This window comes from Papio anubis, chromosome 20 (genome assembly GCF_008728515.1).
Source record: "Papio anubis isolate 15944 chromosome 20, Panubis1.0, whole genome shotgun sequence".
NCBI lineage: Eukaryota > Metazoa > Chordata > Mammalia > Primates > Cercopithecidae > Papio > Papio anubis.
Window position 1 is genome coordinate 878,509 of NC_044995.1, and position 13,356 is coordinate 891,864.

The window sequence follows — 13,356 nt, forward strand, 5'->3', positions numbered from 1 at the left end:
CTCAGCCTCCCAAAGTGATGGGATTACAGGAGTGAGCCACTGTGCCCGGCCCTGTCTCCTCACCTTTAAAACGGGAGTAAGTACAGCCCTCCTTGGTTGGGCTGCTGTGAGTTCAGTGAGTGAATCCACCTGCATAAACCCGATAGCAGGTGCCTGGCGGAGGTCAGCTGCCACCACTCCTACCATCGGTGTGGCGAGAGCTGCTACGTCACCCACAGCGGAAGGAACTGGGCTATTCTCCAAGTCGGAATCCACTGGGGAACCTTCTCCTCACCTCTGCTTCACCAGGCTCTGGCAGTGAGTTCTGCCACCTACATGTTTGTCGCCACACGGCGGGGACACACAGTCTGCACCTGGGAGCAGCTGCCCGCAGGAGACACACAAGCCACACGCGAAGTTCACTGATTGGCTAAAAGGGACTTTTTATTGAAGGGCGGGGCTCCAGCATCCGATGGCAGCTACAACCTAGGGACAGAGAAAAGGGGCTGAGGGTGGGTAAGAGGGTGCCCCACAACCCCTGCCCACCTGACACTCCCTGACTTTCAGTTTCCCTTTGGGGACCCTCCCAACCCCACTCTGGTTTCAGGGCCTCTTCTGGGCATGGCCAAGGGGTTGTGATTCAGCCACTGGCCACACTCTGGGAGGGTCCCTGGGACTCAGTGGGCACCATGGGGCGGGAGAAGGGCTCCCTTCCTTGTGCTGAAACCGGGTGGACTCACTGGATCTCACGGAACGCCCGCTTCTCCACCAGCTTCACCTTGTACTTGCGTTTGAACCTGGAGCAGGGACAATGGAGCAGTCAGTGCCTGGGGCCAATCCCAGACGCCCTCACCCCACAGCAGCCCCGGCCGCCCTTACTTGGCTCTCTCTCGAGGCTCGATCATGTTCCTCCTCTGGAAGCTCTTGAACCGGTCGCGAAGGATGTTGCCCTCGGGCTGCGGGACAGAGAGGGAGGCCTCAGCAGGGCCTGGCAGAAGCCCGAGGGCCTGGGACCTCTCCTCGGGGTCCTGGCAGAGCTCAGCCCCGTGCAGTCTCCCCAGGGGAGCCTGTGGGCACCAGGGACTCAGCCTGGCCCTCAGCTGCTGGGGCTCAGCACTGGGATGACAGCCACCAACCCACGGCCATCTCTGAGCTGGGCTTGGAGGAGTCATGGGAAGTGGGCTGGTGACAACACAGAAAAGGGGACAGCAAAGGCAAAGGCCGGGTCAGAGGGAGAAGGCACAGTCCACTCATGAGCACCGCTGGCTGGAGCCCCACGGCCGGGGCAGGCCAGGCCAGGTGTGTGGCTGACAGAGGAGCTGGGCTTCCTCAGGGGCACTGGGGAGCCACAGCAGGTTCTGAGCAGGGGAGGGACAGGGTTGGTTCTGAACTTCAGGAAGGTCCCTCTAGTCCTGAAGGCGACCGGGACTGCAACAGGGACCAGCTGGAAGGAAAGGCTTTCTTAGGGTCCCACACTCAAACCCTAGCCTGGCCCCTCACCCTGGGATCCCCCCCAGCACCCTGTGCCCTCAGCCCCTGGGCATTGGCCCCACTGGCCCAGCCCAGGGGCAGCCATGGTGTCGCCCATAGCCCCTGGGGGGCACGGGGAGCAAGGATGGTGTCATCATTGGGCACAGGGCTCTGCGGCGCCAGCGATGAGCACCTTCAGGGTCCTGAGCGAGTCTGTCAGCTCGGAGCTCAGCTGCACGTCAATGTCGGGTGCCTGGTACCTGCGGAACAGGGCGGGTGTTCAGAAATCTCAGGCCTGCAGGGCCCAGGACACCCAGTCCAAAGCCCCCTGCTGGAGAAGGAGGGGCCTCTGAGAATGTGGGGTTTTGTGGGGGAGGAGGTGGTCTGCCGGTGGAGGGGCGGGCAGTTCCTGAACAAACGCAGGAAGGCGTCAGGCCCTGGGACCTGGCCCCACCTCCAGCTTCTCCCAGAACCCCCGGCCCGGTTCTCACTTGAGCCGCCCCAGCCTTCGGGGCTTGTCAGCCTCAGCCTCCCGCCGCGCCTGCCGCTGCCTCCGCCGCCGCGCCAGCTCCGCCAGCCTCAGGGCCACCTGGGCCTTGATCCCGCGCAGCCGGAACAGCTCCTGGTGCTGGAGCCGGGCGGCCCGCAACGCGGCCTGCTGTATCCGCTGTGGAGACGGGGCAGGGTCAGGGTCCAGGCGAGTGCTGCCCACCCAGGGAGGCCTTCCCTCTACACAGGGAACCCTCCCCGCGCAAATCTGCCTGCCCCGGAGGCCCTTCCTGACCCTGTCCCCGTCAGGTCAGCAGCGCCTCCAGTGCCTTCCCCGCAGCTGCTAGCTTCAACCTCCCCCGGTCTGCGGTGCAGAAACCTGCCCGCACCTCACCCGTCAAACAGAAGCGCCAGGGACCCGCGTCCCACCCCAGCCCAGAGCCCCGCCTGGAAGAGGCTGGAAAATGAGTCTCAGCTGTGAGGGTCCCAAACAGCCCAAACCACACGCCACACAGGGGGCTTGGGGTGGGCAGGCTGCCCACATCACCCAGGACAGCCCACGGGTGGGAGGAAGGAAGGAAGGGGGCGAGGAATCCGAAGCAGGCCCCGCCGGCCCAGGCGCTCACCAGCCTGCGCGCAGCCTTCTCCCGCCGCCGCTGCTGCTCCGTCTTCTTCTCTGTGGCGGCCACGTGGGCGGGCGTGGGACAGACCTCGGCATCCCCAGCCTCCGGCCCCTCGCCCTGGCCTGGCTCCCCCTCGCCATCCGACTCCTCCAGCAGCCCCTCGCACAGCTCCTGGAACGTGGACTCCTGGGGAGGTGGGAAGCAGAGAGCAGTGTCAGGGGTAGGTAGCAGGCCCCGGGAGGAGAGGGAGGGGCAGGTGCGGGGCTCACCTGGGTGGCGGCCTGCTCCGTGGCGGGCAGGGCCAGCTGCCGCTCCAGCTTCTCCGCCTCCTTCTGCCGCTGCAACTCCACCTCGTGGGCGGCTGAGAGCAGGGTCTGCGAGGGGTGGGAGTGAGGACCGGTCCCTGAACCTCTCGTGGGACACTGAGACTAGACCCTCTTACCTCCCATCTGTCCCTCACCCAGTGCCCACAGATCTCACCCCAGCCCAGGCTTTCCTCCCCACGCCCCGTCTACCAGCACACCCCACCCTGCACAGAGCCAGAGCAGGTACAATCTAAAAGCGAATGTCTGATCTCCACGCCCCCTCCCACATCTGGTCCAGGAACAGATGGCAGTGAGCGGCACCCTCGTCCTTTCAAACGTGAGCACACTGCTGCTTTTTTCCGCAGACGCTTTTCTCTACCAGACGAGGAAGCTGCCTCTGTTCCTGGCTATCTCCTTCTTATGAAGCTGAAAACGATTAGGGCAAGCATCCTGCCTCTACCGCTAACATCTCAGCGTCTCCCCAGTCACGTGATCCCAGGAGAACGGGTGTTCCTCGAGGGAGGGTTGTGGTGGTTGAGAGTCTCGCTCTGTTACACAGGCTGGAGTGCCGTGGTGCCATCATAGCTTACTGCAGCCTGGACCTCCTGGGCTCAAGCAATCCTCCCACCTCAGCCTCCCAAGTAGGTGGGACCACAGGCATACGCTGCCACGCCCTGCTCATTTTCTGTATTTAGTAGAGACGGGGTTTCACCATGTTGGTCAGGCTAGTCTCGAACTCCTGACCTCAAATGATCTGCCGGCCTCAGCCTCCCAGAGTGCTGGGATTACAGGTGTGAGGCACTGCATCCGGCCAAGCGAGGGGTTTTCGTACCCTTTGTCCACAGTATCTGTGCCCAACAGATGCTGGCTAAACGCACAGTGGCTCCAGCCAGACTTCCCCATCGCTGAGCTAGCCTCGCCCGTGAATAACTGTCACTTGGCTGCCAGTATGCCACCGAGTCACCACAGCCTTTTGCATCTCTGTCCCACAGGCTTCCTGGAAGGCGCCATGGTCTCACCTCACCTCTGTACCTTTTGTTCCCGCCACCTGGAAAACTCACTCCCCTCCTCCCATTGCAAACCCCTCCCTCAGCCTCTGCCTCTGCCTTGACTCAGGCGTCCCCTCCTCCAGGGAGCCCTTCCTGACCCCCCAGGCTGGGCCAGGTGCCCCGTCTGGGCTCCCAGCCCCAACCACTCTGCTCATCATTATCTGGGAACAGGTCTCTTGCACTGGGCCATGAGCCCCGTGAGGATAGGTCCAGGGCTGTCTGGGTCACTCTGGAGTTCCCAGCACCACCCAGCACAGGGAGGCAGCCAGTGAAGCCCTGACCGAGAGGCAGAGCCCGCTGAGGAGGGAGGCCTGGTCGGGGTGGTGTACCTGGTGGTCTTCAAACGATGGGTTGTAGGAAGCTCCGGCAGGCGCCACCTCCACAGCGGGGGCCTGGGACGGCTTGGTGTGCAGGCGTGGTGGCCGCTGTGGAGAAAAGGCCGAGGCAGGGTAAGGCCGTGTGAGGTCGGAAGGTCCCCCAGGCTTGTGTGTTGAAACTTAACTGCAATGTGGTAATGTCACCAGACAAGGGCCTTTGGGGGGTGATTCGGTCAGGAGGGCCCCGCCTTAGAAGAAAGCCTGGGCGACCTGGGCGCACGGCCCACTTCCACGCTTTCTTCATCCCTCCCCATCTGCTCTCCACCCCACAAAGGCCCTGTCAGTTGCCAGCAGAAGCCTGGAGTCACCTGAATACCCCTCAAGGTCTTCCCACACCCAACCGCTGGCAAGGCCTGGAGCATCTGCCCCAGGACTGTGTCCCGGGTCACCCGCAGCCCCAGCACAGCTGGCTCAGGGCTCCACTCTCATGCCCTTGACTCCCGGCGTCTCACTTTACACCTGTCCCACCACAGCGTGACCTCCCCAGAGTGGCCACCTGGGTCCCACCCCTCCCCTCCACAAAACCCTCTGGTGGTGCCCCACACATCTGCCCCGCTCAGAATAATCCCCCAAGCCTGGCCTGTACTCCCTCCGGGACCACCCCCGCCTCCTGAACACACTCGGTCCCCCCTCAAAGCCTCTGTCATCAGCCTGGCGGCTCTTCCCTGGGGCCTCTGCATGGCCTGCCCCTCGCCCTTCCAGGTCTCTCACTACGGTGCTATTGTATGTTCTTTCTGGCAAGGGCTTCTCTGGCTGAGCCCCGGAGATTGTAAGTACCTGGGCTCTAACACTCAGGGTCCAGCAACTCAAGAAGGAGGAGGCTGCAAATCCAAACTCAAACCCATGACACTTCTGCCACTTGCCAGCGCTGGCTCCACCTTCTCATGCGTTACCTCTTTAAATTCTCCCCACCAGCCCCTGATCTAAGTACAATTTCATCTATATTTTATTATTATTATTTTTTTGAGACGGAGTTTCGCTCTTGTTGCCCAGGCTGGAGTACAGTGGCATGATCTCAGCTCACTGCAACCTCCACCTCCCCGGTTCAAGCGATTCTCCTGTCTCAGCCTTCCTAGTAGCTGGGACTATAGGTACGTGCCACCATGCCCAGCTAATTTTAAAAATATTTTTAGTGGCTGGGCACAGTGGCTCACGCCTGTAATCCCAGCACTTTGGGAGGCCAAGGCGGGCGGATCACGAGGTCAGGAGATCGAGACCATCCTGGCTAACACGGTGAACCTCGTCTCTACTAAAAATACAAAAAATTAGCCAGGAGAGGTGGCGGGCGCCTATAGTCCCAGCTACTCGGGAGGCTGAGGCGGGAGAATGGCGTGAACCCAGGAGGCGGAGCTTGCAGTGAGCTGAGATTGCGCCACTGCACTCCAGCCTGCAGCCTGGGCGACAGAGCGAGACTCCATCACAAAAATAATAATAATAATAATTTTTAGTAAAGATAGGGTTTCACCATGTTGGTCAGGCTGGTCTCGAACTCCTGACCTCAGGTGATCCACCTGCCTTGGCCTCCCAAAGTGCTGGGATTACAGGTGTGAGCCAGTATGCCGGGCCCTCATCTGCATTTCAGAGGAAGACACAAGTCAGAGAAAGGTTAGCCCACCTTCCCAGGATCAGTCAGCACTGGAACCGGGACAGGAATCCCAGCCACCTGGCTCCAGCAGAGTTCTCGGCCACTGGGATAGAAGGGTTCCGAGACTGAGACTCTACTGCAGGAACACAGAGCAGCTCCTGGCCCTCCTCACCCTCCCATCACCCAGGACGCCCTTCCCACATGTCTCACCTTCACTCCTTTCTTCTTGGTCTGCTCCAGGAAAAACTCATCCTGGCCAATCAACGGCCTGTCCAGGGGGTCTGTGGATACAGCGAGGGGAGCCGCTGGGACAGTCCCAGCATGGAAGAGGCACAAAGGGCTCCCCCCAATCCCTCCCCATTTCAAAAAGGTGACCCTGAAGCTCAGGCAAGGGAAGGACTGATTCTAGACCCCAAGGGGCCTTGATCACCCGGACAAAACTGTGTCTGGACGGGTTCAGAAACTGGAGGAGACCAAAGCTGAAGGCAGGAGCCTCACAACTCAGGAAAGGAAAAGCACAAGTGGGAAACAGCCGCCCCTTCAGGAGGCGTGACTCTGCTGGGAGGTCACCAAAGCACAGGGCACTCCCTTTCACACTGTACTCTTGTGCAGTGCACAACACACACAACTGCACATGGCAGTCCTGTCCCCATCTGCAGGTGACAGCAGGGTCACTCACTGTCTGAGGCCCAGAGATCGTAGAAAGGCCGCTCCACAGTGTCCTGGGGCCCGGGCTTGGTCCTGGCTGCGGGAGGGTTGAGGAGCCGGGCCTGGGCCCTGCGCACCTCCCGGGGCAGCTCGCCCTGCTTGGCCAGCTTCTCCCATAGCTGCTCCTTCCGCCTGAGCTTCTTGGCGTTGGGAACCTGGTGGGCAAGGACGCTGGTCGGGGAGAGGTGGCACAAGTGCAGCAGGTGAGGTGGCGGCCTGAACAGCAGCCAGGCCTCCTCCCTGTCAGGCTTCCTCCACCATTAAGGCAGCTCCAGCACCCCCTCTCCAAAAGGCGGCGCTCCGCCTCCTCTTCAGAGAACCCCTCTCCCCACATCTGTCTCCTGCCTAGGCCTCCCCTCCCCTCTGAGCCCCAGACTCAATGAAGCGACAGCCCTGTCCTGGACATCCCCCAGGCACCTCACACCACCATGTCAAAACGAACCTCAGCATCACCCGAAATCCCGCTCCTCCTCCACATCCCCATCTCAGGGGAAGGCCAGCTGTCCACCCTCTCACCCGCTCATGCCCCAAGACCCACCTGATGTGCCTCCTGAACACGCCTCCCACTCAGCCCCTCCTCTCCAACCCCAAAGCCCCAAGCTGGGTCCAGGCCCCTCCTCACTGCCTCGGCCCAGCCCCAGGGCACCCAGACTCCCTCCCTCCAATCTGCACTCCAAAGCCCAAACCTGACCCTGTGCCTGCCCTACCCTCCAAATGACCCTCACCTACCATCCCCCAACCCCAGAAGCCCTTCAGGAGCAGAGTCTGGCGGGAAAGAAGGGTCCAGGGATGCTGGGACACTCACTCTTTGGGGGCAGGGACTTTGGATGTGTTCTCGAGGACGAGGTCAACCCGAAGGGGTTTCTTGAGAAGCAGTGACTTCTTCTGGACTTTGGTTCTCTTCTTAGTCAGCCCTGAGAGTCGGAAAGAGAACGAGTCAAGGCCTCGGGCCTACCCACGGCAAAGACCACCCGCCCCCTTCAGCTCCATGCAGCCACCAGACCTGAATCCAAGTCACCCCAGGAGACCTGGAGGTCCCCAGGCTCCCACCTGGAGGCAGAGGCCCCTCAGGGTGGGGCCCAAGGTGCCCAAGCCCTGACCTTCCACACCAAGTGCTAGGCCAGCAGGAGGCAGGCCCCATGCTGGGGACACGAAGAGTCACACCCACAGCCACATAGGACAGTCTCCCAGACAGAGAGGGAAGGGGACCAGGCATGGTGGCTCACGCCTGTAATCCCAGCACTCTGGGAGGCTGAGGTGGGAGGATCGCTTGAGCCCAGGAGTTGGAGGCCAGCCTGAGCAACATAGTGAGATCTCATCTCAGGGGGGGGAAAAAAAAAGGAAGAAAGCAAGTGATCAGTTGACACTGAAGCGCAGGGAGGGCCACAGAACTGGACTTGGGACCCAGGACGGCCACTTCTCAGCATAACTTCTAGGTCACTGGTTTTTACTGCCTTTTTCCTCCCCAAAGGTACCTACGGTTTTTACTTCAAAAGCCTAACAGTAGGCCGGGCGCGGTGGCTCAAGCCTGTAATCCCAGCACTTTGGGAGGCGGTAGGAGGATCACGAAGGTCAGGAGAGGTCGAGACCATCTGGCTAACAACGGTGAAACCCGTCATACTAAAAATGCAAAAAAAAATTAGCGGAGGCGTGGCCTGTAGTCCCAGCTGCCGGGGAGGCTGAGGCAGGAGAATAAATCTGAGGCAGGGGAGCTGCAGTGAGCCGAGATCGCGCCACTGCACTCCAGCCCTCAGGCTGACTAAAGCGGGAACTCTGTCTCAAAAGCAGTAACTCTGCAATAAGCGCCCTAGAATGGAGATTAAGCCCTGGCATGGACTGTGGGACCCTCGCACATAAGAGGCATTAGCTCGTGAGGATGTCGATGCCTCCCTCGCAGGGCTGCTGTGAAGACGAAATCATGGAAGACCCACGAAGCACAGGGGCTGACCTGCGACTGCTCACAACCACTAGTATCTTTGTCCACGTTTTCTTACTGAAGTGGACCCAAAAACTGACTCCCTTCTGCCCCGCAAAGCGGCTTCCCACTCGCCAGAGCACGCCGATAACTACTTCCCCATCGGTTCATTACAGGCAGGCCACTGACTTGCCCTTTACGCTCACACACCAGATCGACTCACTTCACTCAAGGCTGACTTCTCTAATAACACCCCACTTTCTTTTTTTTTTTTTTTTGAGACAGTGTTGTTGCCCAGGCTGGAGTGCAGTGGTGCGATCTCGGCTCACTGCAACCTCTGCCTCCCAGGTTCAAGCAATTTTCCTGCCTCAGCCTCCCAAGTAGCTGGGATTACAGGCACGCGCCACCACGCTCAGTTAATCTTGTATTTTTAGTAAAGACGGGGTTTCTCCACGTTGGTCAGGCTGGTCTCGAACTCCTGACCTCAGGTGATCTGCCCGCGTCAGCCTCCCAAAGTGCTGGGATTACAGGCATGAGCCACTGCACCCGGCCTGAGACAGTCTTGCTCTGTCGCCCAGGCTGGAGTGCAGTGGTATAATCTTGGCTCACCGCAACCTCCACCTCCCGGGTCCAAGCACTTCTCAGTAGCTGGGATTACATGCGTGTACAATGACATCCGGCTGATTTTTGTATTTTCAGTGGAGACGGGGTTTCGCCATGCTGCCCAGGCTGGTCTCCAACTCCTGACCTCAAGTGATCCGCCCCACCTCAGCCTCCCAAAGTGTTGGGCTTACAGGCGTAGGCCACTGCGCCCAGACTCTAATAACCACTTTTTACCTGCCTATTGGAAGTCTCTCGTACCTCAAGGCAGCTCCTTCCACTCTATCTGGTCACTGAACCAGGTCCTCTCATTTTCATTAAAACAGACCCTTTGACTGATCTCACACAAGCTCACTCTCTTGCTCATTAAAGCCATCAGCCTTTCCATCAAAGCAGACACCTTCACTTGCTTCCAGGCCCTTCATTAGAGCAGATCATCTGTTCTTAGTCTGTTTTTCTACATATTGAAGTAAACACTGTTACTCATCAGAACAATCCCTCCCTCATTCCTCATCTTGTTTCAGCAGATCCCCACCCTGCATTCTGGCAACATAAGGGAAGCAAGTTAAGACTAGTGTGTTACCTGTTCACTAAATCAGGTCCTCTCGTTCCTATTAAAGCTCATCTTGGCTGGGTGTGGTGGTTCACGCCTATAATCCCAGCACTTTGGGAGGCCAAGGCGGGTGGATCACCTGAGGTCAGGAGTTTGAAACCAGCCTAGCTGACATGGTGAAGCCCTATCTCTACTAAAAATACAGAAATTAGCCAGGCTTGACCGGGCGTGGTGGCTCACGCCTGGAATCCCAGCACTTTGGGAGGCTGAGGCGGGCGGATCACCTGAGGTCAGGAGTTCGAGACCAGCCTGACCAACATGCAGAAACCCCGTCTCTACTAAAAATACAAAAATAGCCAGGCGCGGTGGCGTGCCTGTAATCCCAGCTACTCGGGAGGCTGAGGCAGGAGAATCGCTTGAACCTCGGAGGCAGAGGTTGCAGTGAGCTGAGATCACGCCATTGCACTCTAGCCTGGGCTCAAAACTCCATCTCAAAAAAGAGCCGGGCTTGATGGTGCAGCTTGTAGTCCCAGCTACTTGGGAGGCTGAGGCAGGAGAATCACTTGAACTGAGATCACACCACTGCACTCCAGACTGGGCGATAGAGCAAAACTGTCTCAAAAAAATAATAGTAATAATAAATCAGTCTTGCTTTAGTTAACAAGATGAGCTTTATTTTGTTTATTTTTTGAGAGAGTCTTGTTCTGTCGCCCAGGCTGGAGTTCAGTGGCACGATCTCGGCTCACTGCAACCTCCACCTCCCACGTTCAAGTGATTCTCCTGCCTCAGCCTCCCAAGTAGCTGGGATTACAGGCGCCCGCCACCATACCTGGCTCATTTTTGTATTTTTAGCAGAGATGGGGTTTCACCATATTGGCCAGGCTGGTCTCGAACTCCTGACCTCAAGTGATCCAGCTGCCTGAGCCTCCCAAAGTGCTGGGAATACAGGCCTGAGCCATCGCGACCAGCAGGACTGATTTGTGTAAGCAGGTCCTTGACTTACTTTTCTGCAAGCTAAAAAGAGATCGTTTAATGTGTTTCTAACCTATTGATCAAGGCAGACTCCCAGCAGCTTATCTGTGCATGGAGATCACTGACACCTCAAAAGAAAAACCCACCTTCTCTAAGTTAGTCTCCAGCTTGCTTTCTGCCCATTTGAGGTCCCCTTGTTTATACTAAGGTTGACCTGTTTCCGCAGATATTTGCCTCCCAAGCCACAAAATTAACATAGATCTCAGAGGCTGCAGTAAGCTGGCTAACAACGAATAACGGCCATTCCCCACCACATAAGCCTCTCCTCACCTTTTTCCTTGGAGCCAGTGTCCACAAAGAAAAGTTTTTCATTTGGAGCCTCTGACAACAAGCCACTGGGGGACAGAAATGCAGAACATCAGCCAGAGATGTTGGAGAAAAAAGAGATTTAACCTGGTAGCCCCAGCCTTCCTCTTCTTAGTCAAGTCCCACCACGGGACTTGGCCTCTTCCGGGCTAAGGCCTCGCCCTGCAGTTTACAGAACTTAATATTTGGGAAGGACCGCCGGGCGCGGAGGCTCAATGCCTGTAATCCCAGCACTTTGGGAGGCCCAGGAGGGTGGATCACCTGAGGTCAGGAGTTCAAGACCAGCCTGGCCAACATGGTGAAACCCTGTCTCTACTAAAAATACAAAAATTAGGCCAGGTGCGATGGCTCACACCTGTAATCTTAGCACTTTAGGAGGCCGGGACAGGTGGATTACCTACTGTCAGGAGTTCAAGACCAGCCTGGCCAACATGGCAAAACCCTGTCTCTACTTAAAATACAAAAATTAGCCAGACGTGGTGGTGTATGCCTGTAATCCCAGCTACTTGGGAGGCTGAAGCAGGAGAATCACTTGAACCCTGGAGGCAGAGGTTGCAATGAGCCGAGATCGTGCCATTGCACTCCAGGCTGGACTACAGCGAGAAGCGAGAGACTCTGTCTCAAAAAAAAAAAAAAAAAAAAGAAGAAAGAAAACAGCCCGGCGTGGTGGCGCCCGCCTGTAATCCCAGCTACTCAGGAGGCTGAGGCAGGAGAATCGCTTGAGCCTGGGAGGCGGAGGTTGCCGTGAGCTGAAATAGCGCCACTGCACTCCAGCCTGGGTGATAGAGCGAGACTCCGTCTCAGAAACATATATATATATATATACACACACACACACACACATATATAGCAAGGAGCAAGCTAAGGTGGATGCATGGAATGTATTTATGCTAAAAATTATTCATTGTTTACCCAAAATCCAAATTTAAGCGTCCTGTATATTTATCTGCTAAACCTGGTAACTCTATCAAGCTCTCCAGCTTCCCATGTTGAGTCCCCTGACCATGCTCTCCATTTCCTCGGCAGTCCCCGGGACAGCTGCCCCCCAACCCCCGCCACCGACCCACCCACGCAAACACGACTGGCCTAGCACCTGGGCGCTGGAACCGTCCCAGTTCCCGGAAGTCCCGCCCCCCGTACCCGCTCGTGCGCTCCTGTAGCCGCACGTCTTCAAGGAACTGGTCAACCTCCAACCCCAGCGGTTCCTGAGCTAGCCGCCGCCAGCCCCGCTTCTTATTTCTTGGGCCTCGCCGCCGCCGCCTCAGCGCTGGGTCCACCGAAGTAGGCCGCAGCCCCAGGAAACCAGAATCGGCATCACTTTTCGAGCTGTGCTTCCCACCATCTCCACGGCCTCCTGCCGCCATCTTGTCAAAGAAAGAATTCAGCCGCTGGCGTCCCAAAAAGCCCCGTTGCAGCGTGCGCGCGCAGATTTCCCACCCTCTTCCGTGACGTACTTCCTGTGGCAGCCATATTTGTAAAGTGACTAGAGTTGCCAGGAGGCTGTCATCTTGGTAAAGGATAAATGGCTACCCCTTCCTCCACTCTTTACAGCGGGATCTGAAGACTCCTAACGGCGGCGGGTGGTAGAAGAGAGATGGGAAGGTTGCAGTTTCTTGGCTCTCGCCCTTAACCGAACACCTGGCCGCCTGGGGTCTTCGCTCAAACTGATTTTTTTCTTTAATAGACAAGGTCTCACTTTGTTGCCCCCAGGCTGGAGTGCAGTGGAAGGGTAATAGCTCACTGAAGCCTCCAACTCCTAAACTCAGAGATCCTCCTACCTCAGTCTCCCAAGTAGCTGCGACCACAGAAGCGTGCAACCACACCTGGCTAATTTTTTATTTTTATTTTTTGTAGAAATGGAGCCTCCCCATGTTGCCCAGGCTGGTCTCGAACATCTGGTTTCAAGTGATCCTCTTTCCTAGACCTTCCAAAGTGCTGGGATTACAGCCTCACACCACCACTCCTGGTCCAAACTGATGTGGTTTTTTTTTCAAGAGACAAAGATCTCACTATGTTGTCCAGGCAGGTCTTGAACCCCGGGGCTCAAGTAATTCTCCCTCCTCAGCCTCCGAAAGTGCTCAGATTACAGATGTGAGCCACCATGCTCGGCCTTATAATTTTTTAATCTCGTTTTCTTCGAACAGTCAGTGGCAGATTCTGCACAGCACATGTTCCACTCTCAGTTTTGTCATCTCAAATGTTCCAATCCTAGGATCTTGGAAATCAAGTAACTTTCGGAATATCAAAGTTGGAAGCACAGAACATTAGAGGAATGTTAGAAACATACACTTTTAGGACCCTAGAAGTGCAGACTCAAGAATCATTCATCTTGAGCAGGCTACTTCGCTGTGCCTCAGTTTCCTCA

General features: G+C 57.3%; 1 protein-coding gene and 1 non-coding gene across 2 annotated transcripts; both read right to left on the minus strand.

The window, feature by feature from the left end:
- Positions 1-397: 397 nt before the first annotated feature.
- Positions 398-12,406, minus strand: NOP53 (NOP53 ribosome biogenesis factor). The gene is made up of 13 exons (XM_009194848.3): positions 12,132-12,406; positions 10,956-11,020; positions 7,391-7,499; positions 6,557-6,756; positions 6,088-6,158; positions 4,245-4,340; positions 2,831-2,935; positions 2,565-2,747; positions 1,941-2,116; positions 1,643-1,709; positions 859-935; positions 720-776; positions 398-465 (listed from the first exon to the last, which is right to left on the minus strand). The coding sequence occupies exons 1-13, from the start codon at positions 12,353-12,355 to the stop codon at positions 459-461; spliced, it is 1,437 nt and encodes a 478-aa protein (XP_009193112.3). The 5' UTR covers positions 12,356-12,406; the 3' UTR covers positions 398-458.
- Positions 1,504-1,613, minus strand: LOC116271782. Its single transcript, XR_004180532.1, has one exon. It is a non-coding gene; the product is annotated as a small nucleolar RNA SNORD23 (small nucleolar RNA).
- Positions 12,407-13,356: the final 950 nt, after the last annotated feature.

What these genes read in the sequence shown, in the direction of transcription:
- NOP53 (XM_009194848.3), bottom strand. Translation starts at nt 12,355, where the DNA reads ATGGCGGCAGGAGGCCGTGGAGATGGTGGGAAGCACAGCTCGAAAAGT. An exon ending in CGATCTCTGGGCCTCAGACA is followed by an intron (nt 6,159 to 6,556) that starts GTGAGTGACCCT and finishes CTGTATCCACAG; the next exon opens with ACCCCCTGGACAGGCCGTTG. An exon ending in ACTCGCTCAGGACCCTGAAG is followed by an intron (nt 936 to 1,642) that starts GTGCTCATCGCT and finishes TCTGTCCCGCAG; the next exon opens with CCCGAGGGCAACATCCTTCG.